At 38.6% G+C, this 23,719-nt stretch overlaps 1 protein-coding gene across 1 annotated transcript; it reads left to right on the forward strand.

The window, feature by feature from the left end:
* Positions 1-452: 452 nt before the first annotated feature.
* htr7c (5-hydroxytryptamine (serotonin) receptor 7c) lies at positions 453-23,424 on the forward strand. Its single transcript, XM_088376646.1, has 2 exons — positions 453-1,193; positions 21,568-23,424. Exons 1-2 carry the CDS (start codon positions 727-729, stop codon positions 22,304-22,306), a joined length of 1,206 nt encoding a protein of 401 aa, XP_088232772.1. The 5' UTR covers positions 453-726; the 3' UTR covers positions 22,307-23,424.
* Positions 23,425-23,719: the final 295 nt, after the last annotated feature.

Below are 23,719 nucleotides of genomic sequence, written 5' to 3' on the forward strand. Positions count from 1 at the left end.
TTCACAAATTGTTGTGCAATGCTCTCCTTGCAGTGTGAATGATTTAGTCATTACATTGACTGTTGGGTTAAGAATTGGACCAACTCAGGATGTTGGGTCAATTTCACTCAACTTTCAGTTGTTTTGAAAAAAAAAAAAAAAAGTTTTTGGGTTGTTTTGGTCAGTTTGACCCAATTTACTGTGCCAGTCCAATATGTAACCCAAATTAGGTTGTTTGTAACCTAACATTTTTAACGGTGTACATTCTATTATTACACCCAATACTAAGAGTACTAGGGAAATAATTTCTCATCCGTATTTGGAGCGCTCTCTTTCGTCATCATATGAATCACTGAGAGTGAGAGAGCGACAGAGCGAGAGAGAGAGCGAGAGAGCGAGAGAGAGAGAGAGAGAAAGAGAGAGAGAGAGAGAGAGCGAGAGAGAGAGAGAGAGAGAGAGAGTCACAAGACACACATGAAAGCATCTCTTCACATTGTCCCTACTGTTCTTTGCTTTGGACGGACAAGGTATTGCGCTCCGTGACACGGACTATCTTTGGACCGGAAACCACCAGCACCCAAAACTGTGTTCTGCTCCGAAGGCGAACGCCTCGATGAAGTGAATCTGCAACTGTCTCGAAGTGAAATGTACTGAATCGGACTGGAAAGCAGGTCACCAACATCCCAATATGCGCGTTGGAGTGCGCTGGCGAATTGTGCCTTTACTTTATTCAGTAGCGTTGTCGTGATGTTCAACACTTCAGGCATTGAGCTCCCATTGAACAAGAAGGAAGATATTTCTGAAGTTACTAATGGCACCTGGCAGCTTTTTTACAACGTCCTGCAGAACATCGGACCCACAACCATGCGGAATGAGTCGTGCGGGGAGCAGCTGCTGAATTTCAGGCGCCCGGAGAAGATCATCATCGGAGTGATGCTGGCCGTCATCACAGCGGTCACGGTGATGGGAAACACGCTGGTCGTAATCGCGGTGTGCGTGGTGAAGAAATTACGGCAGCCTTCAAACTACCTCCTGGTGTCTTTAGCCGTGGCTGACTTGTCCGTGGCCATAGTGGTGATGCCATTTGTTATAGTGACTGACCTCACCGGGGGCAAGTGGCTTTTTGGCGAGGTCTTTTGCAACATATTCATCGGCATGGATGTAATGTGCTGCACGGCGTCCATCATGACCCTCTGTGTGATCAGCGTGGACAGGTACAGTACGTCACGAAACGTAAATTGCTGATATGCGCGCGCCTGCCTTAAAGAATCCGACCTGAGCTCAAGTTGGACTCAATGAACAGGTTACACTGTGTAAGTGAGTAAGTAAGCACATTTCATCCGCCAATAATAAACTGGGAGTCAAATGCATCTAATAACGGGGTATTTGGCGCCAGGGGAGGCAAAATTCAGATCAGCAGATATTCTAATTGCTACACTCACTGGAGCAGCAAATGCACACGCACACTCATTAATTTACGGCACATTTAATTAATCTGCTTGACCAGAGGCGTGGGAAGTGTAATTTGGATCAACTGCAGTTGTCAGGAATTTTAATGCAAATTTTACCTATCCTGTGCACTCAGGACATACTGTATGGCTCCCCAGCATGTCCAATTCATGATATGGATTAAATTTTGTCAGTGCCAAAACAACTTAATTATTTTTGGTTAAAAGTGTAGGATACTTTGATGCTTTCAGCACTAGTTATTGGGGAAGTGGTGGGTCTGCCTGTGACAAATGAGTTTGCACTCCCTGCTGAAATTGTAATGAAAAAGTCGAGGTAATGGTATTTAATCTATTCTTTTGCAAGATAAATTTAAATGTAATAACAGCTGCATGAAACTCTGAGGGTGAAAAAAGACTTAGTGTGTGTGTATAAGGAAGCCACAGAGCTGAGTGATACAGTATGTTAAAGGTTTGCATTCATTCCTTATAGTCATAGCATGAGTTCTACTTTATAGTACATACTATGTATATATTATGGAACCAATGAACATCATCATCTTACCTTGTAGAATAGATTTTTGTCGTCTTCACACCCCAATGCAACGTGCATTTATTATTAGCATTAATGAATCTATGTAAGACCCGGCCTCTTTTTGCTTATACTACGTATCAGGTTATGTGAATGGCTCAATACTACATGAAACAAGAAACATCACTGAATAAACTTAGAGCGAGTAAGCATCTTTTATCAGAAAAATCCAAGTTTTCGTACTTAGAACACACTAGAATTAACTTACACCAGTTGTGTTGAACAGTACAGTCATCACAATGAAACAAATGAAAGAAGAGTTAACATAATAATCAAAGCAGGACTCAGATAATTTTCTGCGGTATGGTGAGTACTGATGATTGAATGTGATTGAAGATTTACGTAAACTTATAAAAATGTATCTGCAGGATACGGGTTGGTCAGGATTCTAGAAATGTTGACCGTCTCGGTGAGGACGTTAATGCTATTTTTTTACATCATGGAGCCAGAAGCATAGGCCCAATAAATATTTAATCCCACAGGTTTATAAGGATGTTCTCCGAGAGACCACTAAGGTGGAATTCAGTATCTCTGACCTTTCCTGCCCAAAATCTAATCAGCGACAGATAAAACCTCAAAGACCCATGGAAAAATAGCAAACTGTGGGCTCAGTTATAGGCAGAGGTGGGCACTTTACCCAATTTTGCCGGTCCGACATCCATCCTTCGTTGCTGTCCTCAGTCAAGACCTGATTAGCATCCAGGTAATAGGACTGCATGCAGTTTCCCTCCTCTGCCTTCTGGAGCATGATGGAATAGGTACATTTGGCTCCAATTCAAGAAAGATACAATATACATACAATATAGTTATAGTTAGTTTGACATTTTAATAGGACAGCAGGAACACTGATAACTGATGACATCTCACCAGAATAGGCGTTTGAAAAGTCACCAAAATCCTCTTGTTGAAACCAGTGGCTTACATCTTTTTACCGAACTCTGTAATTCAAAAATAAAAATTCCCAGCAGACAAATACCCCTTAATCAATCCCATACAAAGTGTATCCCACATTAGATGGACTAACCTTTTTTCTTTTTGGCAAAGAAGGGTTCCCTCAGCACGTCTGACATAGGTCAAGCTAAAGGTTGGCTTTGGCTGGCTGATTAGTGAAGTTGCCTTCTTTGCCAGATTATAAAGAAGTGTTTATAATGTTTATAAAGAAGTGAAGGAGCTGGTATGCTGTGCATGGACATGCTTGCTGAAGGACGGGGCAGTGTAACAATACAACCACAGATAACAAAATGCACTGTCCAGTTAGGTTTAACCCTTTGGCTGATTGGTTAGTGGCATTGTCATTGTCTGGGATACTAGGCTTCAAAATCCAGGTTGGAAAACTCTTAGATTGCTATGTTGTTATATAATTGCATCCATTTAACTATGTATGGCATGATATGATGAAAAAAACATTTAAGACTGTAGCGGACCAATTGATAAGGGAATTCCAAATACATTTTATACATCTTTCGGAACCCTAACTTCACTCCCATGGCATTTATATTTCATTATAAAACCTGATTGATGATGTCATAATGTTGATGGCCACACATGGATGAGTAATTCATCACTTCTGTTGCTTAAGTTAACATTCAGTTGCATAATTGAAATTATTGTTTCTGGCTGTGTTATAAAGAGAAAAGATGAAGTCATTCACATTGCATGCATAAATTTTAAGATTGAGGTGTATGAAGACACCCTGCCATAAGATAAAATGTGTTTTGGCTTCACTTTTTTTTACAAGTTCCCTGAGTGTAATATGTACACATTCAATAATTCAAAAGTCAACATAAATGATTTATTCAAAACAGTGGGAAGAGAGGGTGCTTTCCTGTAGTTCCTTGGATGTTTTAGGAAAGTCATACTGAAGGAATGAAGGCGCTAACGTTGGAGTGTGGATGATAAACTATATCATATATAAATATCAGTAACTGTAAAAGTTGACTGTAGGTTACACTCAGCATGGGAAATCAAACAACTATTTCAGTAAGAAGCAATGTTCACATTTTTAAGAATTTGTGAGGTGGGTCTGTCCCTGCAGAGAGTGCAGCTGGGGAATATTCACCCGCAGTAACACACACACGCGCACACACACGCACGCACGCACGCACGCACACACACACACATGCATGACCTGACATTGCTGATGCATCCTCAGGTAATGTGATGTGACGCCCAAGCTCTGCTCTCGAGCACTTTTCCTTTCCAACTTCCACCTTGTGTAGTACTGGATATTTCCTACAGGACTAGCATGATCAGCTCTAAGGAAGTTTGTCTGTGAAGGAATTCTTTGAAAAATCCAAAAAGTGCATGTTCGAGTCAGGAAATACTACAATATTTGAGAATCCCAGCATAGTTAATGCAACAAAGCATTCTGACTACAGTTTTAATCTTCGAAGAGGAAACAAAAGAAAATTCCATTTAGTGTATGCCTGTGAGCTTGGGGCAATCACTTGCAAAGTTTTGACAATGAAAATATTTCAGAAATCACAAAAGACATATGGTGTGAGAATTTGGTTGGTTAATCATTTGTAAGTGCTGCTTGTATAACCAACTGCAGCTGTTTGTTTCCTGTTTGATTACCTGTTTGACATTTATTACAAAACAACCTGAAGGCAGATTGTAGGCTGCATGTGCTTGGGTGTGTGTGTGAAGTGGTTTTAAAATAAAAAATGAAAAGGTCCAAAACCAAAATATGTAAAATGAAACTTCTGATAATCTGTTTTGGGATGCTGGTCCTGGTGGCTCTTTTATTTCAAGACATTTTTCCATCATGGAAATAGAATGGTCAAACATATATTGTAACATTCTTCATTAAAAAATTAAACTCTGTTAATTTTGAGATTCAAAAACCAAAACAGTCTCAACTCTAATGACATACAGTAAGTAGATGATGCGGTTTCATTGTTGACATTCTTGAGTGGAAAAAGAATGTGAGTATCTATCTACTGGTAATTTTTTTTCTCTTTCTGGTTTTGACACTCATCCAGCCAACCAAAGCTAAACACTTGTGCTCATGCCTCAGTGTCAACAGAAATAAATACAATTTCCGGCCACAAGTCAGGTGAGCGCTCCCTTCCATTACAAGATTTCTCTCAGTTCACACAACTTGCTATAAAAATATCCAAACTGAATGATTTGTCCAAATCACCAGTTATCAGCCCCCCCCCTCCCCCCCCTTTTGCATTTGTGCAGAAAATCATTTTGCAGTTGTGCACAAAATCTGTAAATGAGTCTCCTTTTTTCCCATTTTAAGTTTTGGAACAAATATTAAGAAAACAAGTAATTATTTCATTTTTTCCAGTTTCAGTTTTGTTCTGAATAAAGGAATGAACAAACGATCCATTTTCTTAGCAGAACAAAAGCAAAAGAAACAAGATTAAGTCCATCAAAGTTATACTTGCAGTAGTATAAAACACGCAAAAGACTCAATACGAGTCTCAATATGGCACCGATTTATCTTGAAAGTGTTTATTTGTGCGATCCAACTGGGAAAGTCATGCAGACATCACAAGTTTCTGTATGTCAATTCAACTGAATAAATCAGAAACAAGTGTCTCAGGACACATGACCATCAAATTTGTACTTTACGTTTTATGTTTTGCTGCATTTTATTGCTGTCTGTATTGTGATTCACTTCAATCAAAATTATCCTTCCACTCTAATCTGCAACCTCTTGAACGCAACCACACAACTGAAAATGAGGCCAGGAAGGAACTTGGGATTTTCAAGTGTTTGTCAGCTAAAAAAAATCACCACCATCTTTGGTTTTTAAAGTCAAAGTCAAAGTCTTTAAAGCTTTATTGTCAATTTCTCCACATGCCAAAGACACACAAAGAAACCGAAATTTCATTCCCCGCTATCCCACGGTGACAAGTCTTACTTATTTTGAAATCTTACACTGCTTTGAGTGGATTTATGTACATACAAACCCTTGTTGTTGGTTTTTTTAACCAAACAAAAAATACATATATTTAGATAGCTACAACACAAGCAGCAGCAGCAGAATGGGAATGTTTCACTCTCTTGTGAAACTTGACATGGAGGATGATGGATTATTAATAACCGGCAAGCTGATAGTGATCAGAGCTACTTTACTATTGTCTACTTGCCACTCTATTTATTCAACAATCTCCAGAGACAGGAAGAATAAAAAGGGTGAAGTACTGAGTGACTTTAGTGTTGCATAAATCAAGCTTCAAGTTTAGCATTACAATGTTGTAATCCTTTATTAGTCGATACTAAACAAGAGGGCAATAAACAGTTACAAATCAGAAAGATAATAGGCTTTGTGTTGACTTCTTGTTCCTCTGGGACTTAGAAAAAGAATGCCATCATAAATAATTGGTTGTTCACTTTTAAGATGTCACACATACGTTTTTAACTATGTGTGTGTGTGTGTGTGCTGATATGAATAACATTTGCACATATTTAAAGCAATTAGGAATGTAAGCGAAAACAGTTACTCCTAATTGTATATTTGCTATCTTTGCTTTGGATGTGAAAAATGGTGACTTAATCTTTGGCACTGACTGCAGTTTGTATTCCGATGGTGAATTCAATATTGTTATGATGCTGACGTCAATTATCAATTGCGCTTGTGGAAGACAGTGTGCCTCAGAATTGACCTGTAACTGAGTTGATATATTCTATGCAGCGGTAGTTTATTACATGTACAGTACAAATACCTCACTGTGGTCTGGAGTAATGTCAAACATACAGTCTATTAGTAGTTCTAGCACCAAGGACCGGATATATTTCCACGGACCTGCCTTTAAGGTGTGGTGAACAAATACAACTAAATAAATGATCCGACCGGCTTATAAACAATGGTATCATATAATAATAAATGTGAATCCACTGTGTACTTCTATGCAACTTTACTAGCTGGGTCCTCATAACATCGGACCAACAACATAACATGGGTAATGTTATGTTCACGTTGCAGAGAGAATCCGGTACATTTAAAGAAAAAAAAAGGATTGTTACGACTCAGATAAATAAAACGGAAATAAAGCAAATTATTTATTCTTTCTTCAGCGGCCCGGTACCAAATGATCCACGGACTAGTACCGTTCCGCGGCTCAGGGGTTGGGAACCACTGCTCTAAACTATAAGATAATGACTTCAAGATGTTTTTCAGTCAAGACAGTTGTGCAAGTAACAACTTACTAATGGACCCTTGGTGAGATTGTCTGCTGTTGAAGCATTCTCCCAGAACTGAGATATTTGCACATGATTCCTAGAGGTTTTAGGTCGCATACATTATGCTGAGAAGCGTGAGCTGCTAGGTCACAATTTGGAGCAGAGATTGAAAAGAACACAATTAGGAGGTGATTAGGAGCAAATTATTGACCAACAAATTTATGAAGCCTGTCGCTTGCTATTTTGCAGAGCTTACTGCTTACTATGTAGTACAGCTGTGCAATACCTGAGATTTTTGTATCAATCGATATCAAGCGAGTGGCGCCAGTATCATCGATACAGATACCAAGTAATTTTAGGTAAAAAAAAATCATGTTAGTTTAAATTGCTTGTCCTATTAAATAACACTTATATGCAAATTAAACTTTTTGATGAGTTCTCAACTGTCCCATACTATCTTCAATGGAAACATGCCTGAATTGTCGTAATGAATGTTGCAATATCGCTATAGAATCCCACATTTTTCATATTGAATCTTTGACTTTTTTGCATGGCATTGCGTAATGGTATGACATGTCTGGGTAATTTAATTACACAACACAATGTATTCACACCTAAAAACGATCCACTGCAGCAAGTCGCAGTGTTTTTTTTCAAGGAGCTCGTAGTGCTTTTTCTCTGTCACTTCATTCACACATACTGTATCACCGTTTTGGCATTGAAAGCTCTCTCACAGAACGTCGGCAGTCTGGTGAAATGGAAGGAGAGCGAGCAAGCGTCAGATGGCGGCGGTGTCTGTAACGGGGTGTAGAAGTCGAGGGCAATTATGTATTGTGGGGTCAAGGGATTTTCTATGTAAGTAGAAGCAGTGGAGCCCCTGTAAACTAATACAGGACAATTATCACTCAATACATTAGGTACATACACACAGATACAAATACAGACAAACTGTAGTTGTCCATTAATTTTGTTGACCCTATTTTACATTTTACATGTACGGGCTGTAATTAATAAGTTAAATCTTTGGGTCAAATTATGTTCAACCAAGCAAAATGCAGTGTGGGTCTTTTCCAAAAAGATTTGGTACATATTGTGTTCACAAAAATCTTTTTTTTTTTTTTTCACAAATGATATCTGTCTTGTCTGTTGTTCTTGTGAAAGGCGTTGAAAATTGTTGAATGTGTTCAAGGTTCTGAAGGAATGGGGTCGAAATACAAAAAGTCCTGCCTAGCTACAAAAACAGATATGCTCAAATCTCATTGAATATCGACCCCATTCCTTCAGTTCTCTAGGACTTATTATGGTCCCCAATTTTGTTGTTTATGAGCCATTCGTCTTTGAATTAATTAGTGTAACTATTTTAGTTCAATTTTTAACACATTAATTTGTAATTGTCATAGACAGCATTATTTTCGCTCCATATTGTTCAAAGAAAAGAAAAGAAATGAAAACAAACTCAATTTTCAGGTTTAGCTCATTTCCATCTATCTACTCAGTGTACGATAACTGTCATTTTCTCAATGTTGCCCCTCTCTTTAAATATGTATCTTTAGCATCTAGATCACTGATAGTGTAGTGGTGCAAAGAGCTGATTTTGGTACAGCCAGTGTGGGATTGATTTCCACTTGCAACTGTATAATTTAATGTCCTGCCACAGTAACTGGGACATGTGAAAGACTAATCCGATTTTCAATCGATCGAAGCGTATACTTGCAGGAGTAATTTGATTTCCGATCGAATAGTCTGGTTGTGTTAATCCACGTTTAAACAGTTGATCAAGGTCAGAATAAAGTGTTTGCACGTAAAGTGTTCTGCAACCTTTTTTTTCATAAATTGAATGAAATAGTTGGCTCTCTCAAGTGTTTTGATTGCAACTTCTAGTTACATCATGTGTAGACAAAATTTGTATTTGTCATTATATTAATATGACAAAATACGCCTCTGTTTGTCATTATATTAATGCACAGCTAAAACATTTACTGTGCATGCATCTTAATTTCATTTGTCAAAAATAAACAATGCTCTACCCATTTGTCTCTTACCCAAAGTCAGCTGGACTAAAAAAGGCTCCACCTGCAACACTAATAAGAGTCCAAGCCCTTTAGAAAAGCAATGGATAAAGAAAACATTGGTAACTCCCATCATCTATTTTTGGGTCACTATTTATAATTCCTGCCCCAGTGAACCCTGACAAAGTCATCTGGCCGAACTTCACTGAGGCCTTGGTTTGATTTTCATCGTGGCAGGCTGACAGAGCATCTCTAAATTCTTCTAAACATCAGAATATTTTGAATGTAGTCACAGAAATTTTATGATGAGTGAATCATAGATTACAGTTTAAGATGCCATGCATCTAAAGTATTCATGAACAACTGCTCCGAACCGGTTTATCCCGCTGCAAGACGATTTAGATAAGAAAGCCCACAACACATTGGTGAGCTGCCAATCTTCGGCAAGACAACCACCTGCGTTGTATATGTCAACATCCATCTATGGATGATGTGTTGAAAGCTCTATCTCACTCTCACTATCTCTTTGGAGTAATACAAAATCTGTGATTTGACCGTTCAGGTCTTAAGCCCTGTCTACTGGATCTAGGTCAGAGTATTTTAGTGCATTTGAAACAAGCTAGTGAGCATGTTTTAAAGTCCACAAGAGGAAAGAACACCATGCACTTTTTTTGAATTTGCGTTCACTTTTTGAAAGACTGTTATAAAGTCACCCATATTCTACAGTTAGTCAATTTCTTACTGGACATTAAGCAGCCTACAATTTTTCAAAGCTCTATTTTCTCCAATCAGCAAAAATCTCTTGAATTGGATAGGTTGTGCATATTTTGCATGTCCATTACCAAAGGCAGTGATGTAATACAGTACAGTCGTATAATTTGAGGTATTTTGATGATAGCATGTCACAGACAGTTAAAGTAATTAAATGTATAATGGAATCATTTTTACTGACAATATGTCCAGTTTAATGACCTCATTTATAACCATGTCGACATTTATTTTCAGTGACCAAAGCTAATGACAGTGTTCTGGTTGCGTAGCTGCAGTGTATTCCAAATGAAGGGCGTAACGAAAACTCATTTCAATGAGAAAATGTATGTCGTTCCAAAAAATGCAAGTGCATTGAATTGAATCCATCTTATCTTTTATTGGAGAGGGACTGAATATCTTTGAAGAAAATGCCACATTTCAAACTGTCTAGTTCATTGATATGTGTTGTCCCTGCGGATGCAGCGGTTTCGGGTCAGTAGACGCCAAAGCGCTGTTCATTCTAGCACTAACTGTTACATCGCATGCAGTGGCCCACGAAGCATCACCACAGGCACCATTGATATAACTCCTGCACCTTGCAGTATAGTCAAATTATTGTTTTAGACCAGACTAAACTGCTACAATCATCATCAATATAAGAATTGTTGATGGGTACAGGTGTTGTACGTGAGTATCTGCATAGCTGTAAGCAATGTTTTAAGAGGTTTGTAAGTATTTGAAATGTGATCCAAGTGTTCTGGGATCAAATTCATCGTTTAAAGCAGTACTTCTCAACCAGAGGGGTACGTGGAAACATTTATTAATTTATTTCCATGGTGTCAGTAAATTCATAGGCCTGTCAATAAATTGGTATTTGTGCGCTTGTTTCACTGAGGAGACAAAAATGCTGTGGTCTTATTAGAGCTCAGATGAGTGATAGAAAGAGAGTAAAAATGCTATAATGGATCTGAATATTATTCTTGTTTGGTGTTTTTTACATTTATATTTATCTTGTTTATTGTCATGATTAACTTGAGTCAAAAATAAGACAATGTCTGAGACAAAATAAAATGACTCACTTAATAGTTACAGCACCTTTGCACAAATTAATACACAAAACTTTGTGAAGGAATGGAGTGTGAAGGGATAAAACTATTATATTTCAATTTACAACTCATTATGTCCAATTACTCCCTGTCAATGATCTGGAGAAGAGTACCTTTTTTATATGTACTATACAGTATATTTACAATGCATGTGCAAACAACTATAGCCTGGATTTTTTTCACATGTATTTGCAGCTTATCGTTGGTGGGGGTCTGCAATTTTTGTGGCAATCTAGCTTTCATGACAATTATGGCATTGCCAAAACAGGGAAACCTAAGTGGCCAAGAACTTGTACACAATACTATATATGTAATTTGGGGCATCAATAATTTGCTCAAGTTTGCCATTTGTGGTCCAAATCTTCACTGTAGCCACAACTTTCCGTGCACAAACAACACGAGTTCATCTTAAACAAGCAAGCACATGCCATTGCCTCAGAGCAAATTTCAAAGAATAAATGAAAATGCTTATTCATCCATGAATTTTGCATTAATGCTGAATATTCCTGCCAGTACTAAAATCCCCTATCGCTTCAACTTTGCATCCCAACACTAAGTCACCAAATCCATTAAAACAGTAACATCATAGCAGAATACGTGTCTTTGAATAAAGACATGAATTTGAATAAAATGTCTTTGAATTAAGTATTTGTGCTACAGGCGAATATGCAGGAGTTAGCAAGGACGTCTTCCTCTGTTTCCTTGTCATGATAATATCAGAGTGGCAGTGTGAAGTACCCCTTCTTTTTTGTTGCAACCCTTTGGTCAAAGAAAAACCTGAAAACGAAATAAGCTTAGACTAGAGGAACTCTTCATGTCTACCCAATTTATTCCTGACCTTTAAGGAAAGATGTTGAGTAAAGGAAGAGAAAGGCATCTTGCCAGGAGTGGTTCAAATAGCAACCTACAAGTCATTATTTTGTAGGACAGCAAAAGGACATAAAATTTGAGTATTATGTTCGACTCAATAATAATGTCAAATGTAGAGTTTACTAGGCATTTAGGGGTACCTGCAATCAATTGACCAACTATATAAGATGTATAAAAGAAATTTTTAAAAAAAGAAAATGATGGTCAGTTTTACCGTCTGGGTAATATTTTGGCAATATTGTGGTCATATTTTGCAGTAGAGTAGAAATGAACAGAAAATGAACACAAAAAATATATATCATAAAATGTATATCTGATTTGGAACAGATGGAACAGATTTACTGCATTTTCATTCATTTCAATGGGAAAAGTTACCTCATTTTAGAAATGTTCCATCCATCTATTATGTACTGGGCTAGATGTTTCTCATCATGAGGGGCTGTGAGCCGTGCTTTGTCAAGTCCCCCACTGGACCTGTTTGCTGTGGGTGACCCTGACAGGAGACTAAAGCCCCAGACATCTTAGCTCCTAGGATCACTAGGACATGCAAACCCCTCCACCACAGTAAGGTGGAGGGGTTTTCGAACGTTTTCAGTTACAAACTGGGTCACATCACTATCACTATTTATATCGTAACAATACACATGTTTAAATAAACACTATAAACAAACATTTAGGGTTGTTCGGTTTTCAGGAGGTGAACAGCAGAATTCACAACAGATGTTTGAGACTTCGAAACCAATAAATATTCAAGGACATTCATTTCTATGACTTTCTGTGACTCTTCCAGTCTTCCGGTCTTTCTGTATCTCTGTTGCAACCTGCAGATGACACTAAGCTCAGCGACCATTTCTCGCTGAAAAAATCCTTCTTGAAGCCAGAGGACTAATTGATCAAAATTTATATTCTGTCTTGGTCTTGTTACATCAAAATTTGAACAGCAATATGAAGAGGACACTTTAAATACCAATTTTAACTGATTCATGGTTGGTTGATTCATGGATCAAACACCTGGTGTGAATTCAGCCGTGTATTTTGTTAGAGAGCTGCAAGTTGTATTAAAAGTTCTGAAACATTGATCAGTAAGACAAATGCACAAGTTTAGAGAAGGTCAATTTACATTCACCTGTAAAAGTTATAGTGCATTTTAAAATCATCCTGTTACTTCTGATATTCCTAACCTTATAAGGCTATGTTCTGCTTAAGAAAGGATGCAGAACAGGTAGGGGATGCCAGTTTGGTCTAATGGATTGAAATATATGCCGTTGAAAGTTAATTGCTTGTTCCTTCATGCATCGTTCCCCTCATTTTGTGGGCATTGGTTTTGTATACAGTATATTTGTGCAAACTGGTCAATTGATTGCTGTGAAAATGGGTCACATAGAAAAAAAGCTTGCGGTGACGTAAGACTTTTAAAAAGTCGTAAAATAACTAATATGATGTAAAAGACTTTAGAGTCACTGTTGGTATAGTGGCAGCGTGGGTTCGGTTCCCACTCAGTGATAATGTAAATTTGAGAGTGACTGGTAGTCCGTCTTTATATGTGTCCTGCAACTTTGGCCTGAAATCAGCTAGGATAAGATCAAACTCATCCATGCCCCTGAACAGTGTAAGCGGTGTAGGAAAAGGATGGGTAGATTTTTTTTTTTTTACATTTTAATTACATTATACATTGGTTATATTTCACATTTAATTAGGAAAAAAAATTAAATTACATTTATTTAGATACATATTATTTTTTAGTTATAGCAGACTGGTTAAGAAAAAAATATTAGTCCAATAAGATAAGATAAGATAAGATAAGATAAGATACAACTTTATTGATCCTACAACGGGGAAATGTGCTTGTTACAATACATTTACATTTTGGGCCCTGTTTTCCTGCTGAGCTCATCTAGCAAAAAGCACAGTCAAACTGTGCGCATGGGTGGAGTTTTCCTTGTTTTGGTATTTTGCTTGACTTTGATCAGGTAGAATTGGGTAGAATGAAGCTTTTGCGCCTCTGTCCACCATTGTGGGATTGTAGTAGCGCCAGACTTCATTTGCATCAAAATCAGAGCGATTGCAGTTTGCCCGAGTATGCAGTGCTTGACATGACGAAAACAGAAAGACCCGCTGAGGTCTGTTCATGACATTAGTCATTAGGGGGGTAACGCATTACAAAAGTAACGGAGTACCGTAATATATTACATTTACGCGATAACAATAATATAATGTAATATGTAATAATATTATGGACTATAACGAGTTTTGTAATATTATATCAGGTACAGGTAGAGTCTAGTGATGAGATACAATTGCAGGTGCAATTCAAATTAATTACTATGTATGCTAGACATTTATACACAAAACGTATATCACAAGGTAAGCTTCTTAGATTGAGCATAATAGAATACATTAAACATCCTATGATTTTACACAAGATGCCATAAATCAGTACATTAAATATGGAAATGGATTCTATGTCCCTGTCAAAGCACTGTTGGCTCTCACCAAACAAACTATGACTGATGACATGAATTTCAGTACAAGAGCGAATGTTTATCCTTGCTCTGTGTAGCGAGAAAAAATGAGTTCATTCAGAGGTACTCAGCTTGCAACACACACTGTCACATTTGTGCATCTCCACATACACTAGTTTGAAAAATTACTGGCAAATAGCGTAACATTATCAACATGGAAACACAGCTGTGACAACAGTCAAATAACATTGATGATAGTGATCCAATTTAGTAAAGGTCACTGATGGATAAGCAGGTAAGATTATAATAATGTATTGGCTTTTTTATACACAGTTCTGTATTTAGTGCATCAAATGTGCAATTTCATGGAAACGTTGGGCGAATAACTTGAAAGCATTTAATACATACAGTAACGTGTGATGTAGCAAAATGGAGTCATTAATGATTAGATCACATAAATAATTAATTGATTATTAATTCATTAAATTATTTAATTAATGCTGGTGGAATTCTACAATCTGTAATACACTCAAACGCCACTAGGGGTACAATGTTCTTTTCTTAAAGATTAAAATGCAAAAAACCTCTGAAATCAGCCATTGATTCAAAGGCCACTACAGTTAAATTATTTTGAATTTGTTAATTAATGCTGGTGGAATTCTATGATCTGCAATACACTCAAACGCCACTAGGGGCACTACGTTCTTTTCTTAAAAATTTAAATACCTAAAACCTCTGAAATCAGTCATTGATTAGAAGGCGGCTACAGTTAAATTATTTTGAGTTTGTTTTGAAAACTTGGAGTTTAATAACTATTATTTAAACACACACAAAGACAATCCCCTATGCAGTTTTATGAACATTTATTCTCTAAAGCTACTTGGGAATTGCAAGGAATATGTCATGAGGAAAACTAACTATGGTGGAAAAGAATAGCAAAGAATGAGAATATCAAAGCATAAACAAGATAAACAATAAAAGCAACTCAAAGTAAAGGATCTTGTGCGTTCTTTGGCACTCCCTTTGTGAATAACGATGTTTTTTTGGCCTGGTTGCATGCCAGGTTGTATATCACCTTGACTGCTTTAAAAGGCATGCTAATTAGTTTAACTAGCTTCAAAAAAGCTTGTTAAATAGGCAAACAAACAGTCCCCTCACTGAGCAAACAAACAGTGCCCTCACTGATCAAACAACTAACTATGGATACAACAAAGAATGGACAAGTTTCTCAATGTTGATTGAAATATCAATAGTCTTGACAGTACAGCTTAAAACAATGATTAAATGTCAACTCTGACATACGCATAAATCAGTATGCATCGCTCCTTTGAATCATAGAGGGCTCCTCCACAAGAGGGTGCAAATTCCCCCTACAAATGCTTAAGCTTATTGGGTCTTGTCTATGAAATACATAAGTATTCACAGCATTTTGCTCAATACTTTATTTTATTCAATTATAGATGCATCTTTGGAAGTAATAATGGCCTAATCTTTTTGAATATGATACCACAAGCTTGGCAGAACCAAAGTATCTTTAGACATTTCTCTTTACATCACCCTTCAAGCGCCATCAAGTTGGATGGGGAGAGTCAGTTGACAGCCATTTTCAGAACTCTCAATGGATATTTGATCAGATTCAAGTCTGTCCTCTGGCGGGGCCATTCATGGACATGCACAAAGTTGTCATGAAGACACTCCCATGTAATCTTGACTGTGTGCTTTGTCCTGTCTGAAAGTAAATATTTACTTTAGTCTGATGTCCTGAGCACTCTAAAGCTGATTTTTATCCAGGATTTCTTTGTACATAGCTGCATTCATCTTTTCCCTGAATCCTGACTGCTGCAAATCATCTCTACAGCATGATGCTTACTGGAACCTTCAAAGCAGCATCATTTTTTTAAATTAAAAAAATTCTTAGTACTGATATACACTTTCACCTGTGGGAACATTTAAGACAGGTGTAGGCTTTACTTACTAACTTTTTCCACTGCCTGAGATTTCTGTGGGTTTACCAGTTCAATAATTCGGTGGCGGTGCCTTGCCAGCCGTCCCAGCTGGACCGACTCCCATTGACAAATACTGGCTGACGTCCCACGTCAGCATCAGCTCTGAATGACTCCTGGCCAACAATACGTCCAGCTGGACTGACTCCATCAACAAATATAATGGTTTTCCACAGTGAACTCAGCGTCCACTATGGTCTTGTATTCTTCATCACTGTCAAAAAATAAATATGATTATCTACTACATAAATGTATTTCAATTTGACGTAGCTCAATAAAATTGCAACTTTGCATACTTTGTCTTGCGTGGTCTTCTTGGAGACCAAACATGTTTGAACACTGAACATGGGTCATTATTGTTCCTGGTCTTGGAAAAGGTGTGTGAATCTACCCACCTCATTCCTGATGGCTCTGAAGGAGGAACAATTAAGGGGTCGACTCCCTGTAAGACACTTGAGCTAGCAGTGAGCCATTTGTTAGATCCCGGAGTGTTTTATTTGAACTTTCTTTGTTTCCTTTTGTAAGGATCATAAACCCCAATAGCATTTAAAAGTGTTTGGCACAGCTTGGGAATGTGTTACATATATAAGATGTTGGCGGTTATCTTAACAACCAGAAGAAGTTAATTCTGTGGCTACAAGAGCAATGAGAATCGGTATAGTTTCCGACATCTACCTAGGGATGAGGGACACTGAATGATTAGGCTTAAACATTTTTTGAGATCACCTAAACGTTTTGATTATGCCCCTTTCATTGTCATTGTTTCTTTGTCACCTAAAGATTGAGAAGACTGACTCAAACAACACCAGGTATGATTTCAGGTGTATGGGGTGGCCCGTTGCTCATCAGTATTCAGATAAAAATACAATAATTTCAGCATACCTATTTTTTTGTGTTTTTTGGTGCCAATGAGTGACGGTGAGAACAGATCTCGGGTCCAAAATGTGATGACTACAAATAACAAAAACATGTTGCGAGCTAGTGCTACGTTAGCTGGTACCTGAATGTGTTGAATTTGTGTTAACATCTTAGATGTTGAAAGAAGCTTCCTTTTGGCATTTCACTGGAAACAGAACTGTTTTGTGACAGATAATTTGATAAGGATTTTTAAAGGTATGTCTATGGGTCTTCACAAATTGTTCCTATCTCTGCCCTTCTTCTGCCATCGTATCCAGCTGCATGTTTTCCATCCCACTCCATGACGCCAAACAGAAGAGATGCATTTAAAATTTGGTACTACCTGGGACAATGTAGCTTTTCTGGATGCTACCGGGTTACATAGTAGCCAAAACTGTTTACCGCAAAGCTATTTGATCCTGAAAACCGAAAAAATGGTTACGGCCATGCAAATAGAAAAAGTGTAGTGGTCAAAGTAGTAATGTTGCAATGTGTAATGTTGACACTTCTCAAAAGTTGATGGGGGTGAAGGTTAACCATACCATCTTGGACTTCATATCCTAAATCCTTTTGGATTTATTTGCAACTTTTAAGTTAGCAAATGCCACGATACCTGCATGTTTACTTTATACACCTCGGTCACAATACTGACAGTGATGGTCACAGTGGCTTTTAGAATGCGCCTATCACTATGGCACTGACAGTTGTCACTTATCGCTATTGCTGTGAGAGCCAGTAAAAGGGTGATAGGAGGGTTTACAGGACAGGTGGTAAGCCTCGTTGCAAAGACTATAAAATACTCAAATAAAGGATTTCTGCTTTTCAGCTATGAGGAGGTATTACTGTATCAAAATTCGTGAATATGAATTTATTCCAATTTTTGATAGATAGATTGATTGATCAGTAGTAGTTAATAACTTTGCAACTCATTTTCAGATAGAGCAGAAGAGCTGTTTGTAATATGTTGTCATCATACAGTGTCTGCAGTCAAATGTGGATCATAGTAAATACACAATGTAAAATGTAGAAAAAAAAAATCTGAACATATATTTATTAGGTGTCAGTATGGTTTATCAAATCTTAATGGCTTTGGAACAAATAACTTGCTCTCTTCCTGACTGAACTGCTCATGCACAGGGAACACAGCGTCAACACAAACGTAACGCAGTTACATGACTTGAGGCCCGGCAAATTATGGCAATGTGCACAAAATGCAACACTTATCACAGCACACCAATATAATGTCTCACAGCCTTTTATACAAGCATCTTTTATCTATCTAAAACAAGAAGTGACAGTAGCTGTAATCAATCAACAATCTCAAAATATTTCTTGTGAGACAAACTGAGCATGACGTATCCCCCCTAAAAAAAATGTAGGCCACTTCTCATTTTCAAAAGCATATTTTAGCTCTCCCTGATTGCCATTGGAAGTCTAAAGATGAAAAGATGAGTGGAAAGTTTCCATGGGGGAAAAGTAGATGTACTTCCTCACTGCCCTGTTCCTCTTTTTGCTGTTCTAAATTTACCTCACTGCCACCCAAACCAACCACAGCTTGGTAAATATTTCACCGCGTATTCCCTCTCAGACATAAAAGGTTTGAGAGATACCCTCAGAGACAGGAGGCTGTTGCACACTATGGCCGATTACAGCGTTATGGTGCAGAAAATAATTTACTTCACTGTGCCCTAGCTGGTAGTCCAGTGGAAGTAATGGAATTCTCCATTAGTTTGCCCACAATGTTGGTCTGTGACAGCAGGATCCCGGAGGCTTCTACATGAATACGTCCCAAATACTCCTGACATACCTAAAAAAAACACTTTTCTATTTTGTCCAGACTGCCTGTGTCTAGGGGCAGCTTGGCTCAGGATGTCGAATGTGCACTCAATCCACAACATTGCGGTTGACGGTTTGACTCTGTGGCTGCATAAAAGTATCATTTAACAAGACGCCGAGCTCTCACACTCCTCATGTTGCATCATCGTGGTGTAAATCTTCAAGTCTTTCAATGACAACATAATCCAAAAATATGGTCAATTATTTTATTCATGCTGTAAACTCAATACATTTGGGTTCAACATCAAAAGATCAATATGGGACAGAAGATTTTGGGCCCTATTTTTGCACCCAGCACAAGTCTAACGTTAAGTGTGGTCATCGTTGCACTATTGTGAGAGTGATGGAAATAAAGACTGAAATGTCACTCTATTGTCTCATTCATAGTTTGATGTCCAACTTGGGTGTTTTCAGTCTATGTCAAAAAATAAAACAATTTATCTCACAGTTTCAATACTTTTAGAGAGGAGTATAAGTGCTAATTTATGGCCAGGGCTTAAGCAGAATTATGACACCACCCTCGCCATTATTTCACCTTCACATGCATTCTAATTCTCTTCATTTCATTGAGGCTACTAAAGATGATGTCATGTCATGGCTGCATGTCAAAGCTGTCTATGCGGGTTGAATGTGTGCAGCCTAAGTGTCCCACTGCAGATGCATTGGATGTCTACATATGAAAGGGGGCCTGCATCGGATTTTGAAAAAAAAAGAAAAAAGGGATTGTACTGTTTGCATATCCATAAAAATAATCACATAGTACTGTATGTCACATATCAGCATAAAAACTGGAACTGACCTGCAGTGTGAACGTAGCCTAGGTGTTCATGAACCGAATACAAGTGATCATTATAGGTGCCGCAACTCTGTCATCAAACAGGCTAAGGATGAGTCATAAACACGCACGCACGCACTCGCACGCGCCCACACCACAAATGACCACAACCCTCATTAATAAAAAATGTATTCAGGGAGAAGTCTTGCATTACTGAAAATCCATTATAAATCTCCTTGTGTATATACTTATAACATCCATCCATTTTTCAGGACCACATGAGGGTCAAGGGTGTGCAGGAGCCTATCCCAGCGGTCTTAGAGTGGTAGGCGGTAGACACCCTGAAGTGGTCGTCAGCCAATCGCAGGGCACGCATACATGAACAACCATTCACACTTACGACGGACAATTTGGAACGGTCGATTGGCTACCATGCATGCTTTTTGGGACGTGAAAGGAAACCAGAGTACCTGATAGAAACTCACACAGGCATGGGGACAACATGCAAATGTACTTATAAACTATGTTGTGGAACATAATTCACATCTCAGCGTCTTCCATTTTGGATGTTGGATGAATTTGACCCAACTTTGGGTTGTTTTGCAAAATAGGTACTCAGTTGTTGGGTCATTTTGGCCAAAATAATCCAGGAAGTTGGATCAATTTGACCCGACTTGTAGTTTTGTATTCTATTTCCATTTTAATTCAAGTTAAATACATTTTAATACCATGTATTTAGTGCATGAACGCAGTTTACTATTAGTTTTAGCTCGAGATAGGATCAAAACAGTCTCAATTACAAAAGCAGGATAATCTAATTCTAAAAATGTAATTTGCAAGGCTCTTCTGTTGTGATTTATGTGAGTGCATAACGAATATATTCAGAACTTCCTTTTAAACTGTCACAAATTCCACATCTGACCAGGATGGCCGAATTTAATTAAGTTTTGTACACTACTGATGTATGGTGCTCATATCTGTATGGATTGTCTCATGCTCCCAAAACCTTGCCTGTTCCAGAGCAAAACCCACAGAAAATGTAAACGTAAATCTAAACATACTACTTATGATCATGTTACATTTGATGCTGAATGAAGACTGCTGAGGGCATGCTGCCAAAACACAGTGAGCTGCAATATACAGCCTTAGCATTTTGCGAATATAGCAGCTATTTTTTCAAGCTTTTGTAAGCTTTCCGGCACCATTGTTTTTCCACACTCCTTCAGCTGCTACTCGAAACCACAGAGCCGCTTACTTGATTGATGGCTCCCTCTTTAGCAGCTACATTTCTCATGGAATGTCATAGAATAAGAGCTAACAGACCGCTTGGCATTTTTAGATTGCCTGAGCTCTTCCTGAAACTTTTTTGTTTGAAAGGGCACGGTGTGTTTGACACTACACTTACACTAAATCTTGAGCCTTTTTTAAATTTTTTAATTGTTTTTACAAAAAAAGATGACAGAATAACCACAATGAAGACATTATTCAAATTAATACCAAGGACCTCAGATCAAGTTAAGAGTGACAAAAAAGACAACAGAGTAATAACGATGAAGAAATGATTCAAATTAATGCAGTAAGTTACATACCAAGGACCTCTGACCAAGTTAAGAGTGACGCACCAGAAATAAGCATGTTGGAATGATGGTCTTTCTTTTCTGAGCACAGACAGTGTGTAATGGTCTTTTTGTGTCCCCCGCACAGGTATCTGGGCATCACACGGCCCCTAACCTACCCAGCACGACAAAATGGTCAGCTCATGGCAAAGATGATCTTGGGTGTGTGGTTGGTGTCAGCATCCATCACTTTGCCCCCCTTCTGTGGCTGGGCCAAAAATGTCCACACGGCCGGCGTGTGCCTCATCAGCCAAGACATTGGCTACACCATCTATTCCACAGCCGTAGCCTTCTATATCCCTATGCTGGTAATGCTGTTCATGTATTACAAAATCTTCCGGGCAGCCCGCAAAAGTGGTGCCAAACACCGCTTCACTGACCTTTCTCGCCGGGAGCGCCTGGAAACGGTGACTAATGAGGCGCTACGAATGCAAGGCCTAAAGCCTCCTGGTGTGGCAGAGGAGTGCGCCGCCCTGTCCCGACTGCTGAACCGTGAAAGGAGAAACATCTCCATTTTCAAACGAGAGCAGAAAGCGGCCACAACACTGGGGGTTATTGTGGGGGTCTTCACTGTGTGCTGGCTACCATTCTTCATTCTATCCACTGCGAGGCCCTTCATCTGTGGGGTCGTGTGCAGCTGTGTGCCCATCTGGTTGGAGCGCACGCTGCTCTGGTTAGGTTATGCCAACTCCCTAATGAACCCCTTCATCTATGCCTTCTTCAATCGAGACCTACGCTCCACTTATCGTGACCTTCTACGCTGCAGATACCGAAACATCAACCGCCGTCTGTCAGCGGTGGGCGTGCACGAAGCCCTCAAGGTCTAAAGAGGTTTTGCAGCAGACAGTGACTTACAGAGCGAGACGCGGTGGCCCTGCGCTTGTACTAGTGCACCTCGTGGATTGTGGCGTGTACGCAGCAGGCCTGTAGATAAAACACATTCTGACAGAATGTGAGTCACTGTCAGTAGCTTTCCGTTTCCACTGAGAAGGCAGATAGACAGCGTTATCATTGCTGTCTCTCTGTGTGTGTGTGCGTGTGTGAAGAGACACCCAGTTATACTATTTTGGAAAAGAAAATCATAGAGTGAACTTTGTGAAATAATCAAGTCGACTGCTTTTGTGCATTTATTGGTGGGTGACAAGCTGTGTTACACAATCAATCATCTTGTGCTCTTCAAAGATAATGGAGGCTAATCGATTTCTGTATACTACAAAAATTATGTTCAATAAAGAAACTTGGTCGGGCACAAGGCATATTAAGTTCTTCTGTTGAACAAATTCTGTGTATTTACCTGTGCACTTCTGTTTGAAGTCATCGTTTGAAAGAGGTTGTCTTACTGAATAAATGAGAAAAAAATAATAATTTAAAGTGTGGCGATGAAAGATCTCATGGATTATACGAGTAAAAATATCTATGATTTGTTTGTTTGACTTGAAAGATCTGTCCCACACGTTACTTTTGGATTTTAAATAGTCAAATGTCACCATAAGAGTTCCATATTTCACACTGTCACACACTTGAATTCTGTCTTGAGTTTTTCCACGACTTGTTATTTTTCACACCACAGTTGTCTTGCTGACCTCGATAAAACAAGTCAACGTATCACTTAAAGAGATGATCCAGAGACTGCTCCTTGTCCCTAATCTTGTCTGTGAGATGGACCGTCACAACATATCACTCCCATTACAAGTCTTTGCTGACTTGTACAACTTGTCTCACATGCCATCAGTCAAACAGTGTGTGCTGATTCTACCTCGACTTTTGACGGTTCTCTACATTACCTCCGGGCTGATGTGATATATTCTTTTTGTAATCAATCGCTGTTTTTCAATCATGTGATGTGGATCTCGAACTGCCCTCTTTCAGCACTGACATTATCTTTAGTGGCAAAGCATCTACAGTATTAACTTTGTAAATAAAGAAATACCCAGTTATAATGTCACTGTGGTCCTGGCCAATTCTCATGTTATTTTGGGTTCAGTTTGGGTTCACACACACATATCCACTCCACAAAGGCTACGTACATCATGTTATTCGCACACCGGCTTCTTAAGCAAGATCCCCTTCTGACTGACTTTAGGGTTCATACAGACAAAGGTACACCTAAAGCAGGGGTGTCAAACTCATTTCTTTTGCGGGCCGCATTGTAGTCATAGCTTCTTTCGGAGGGCCATTATGACTGTCAACCCAAATAAATGTATGAGCACCTCATATACAGTAAAAGCTACAAAACAAAC

The sequence above is a fragment of the Syngnathus floridae genome, chromosome 5 (assembly GCF_059516105.1).
Source record: "Syngnathus floridae isolate MCC-2025c chromosome 5, RoL_Sflo_1.0, whole genome shotgun sequence".
Classification (NCBI taxonomy): domain Eukaryota; kingdom Metazoa; phylum Chordata; class Actinopteri; order Syngnathiformes; family Syngnathidae; genus Syngnathus; species Syngnathus floridae.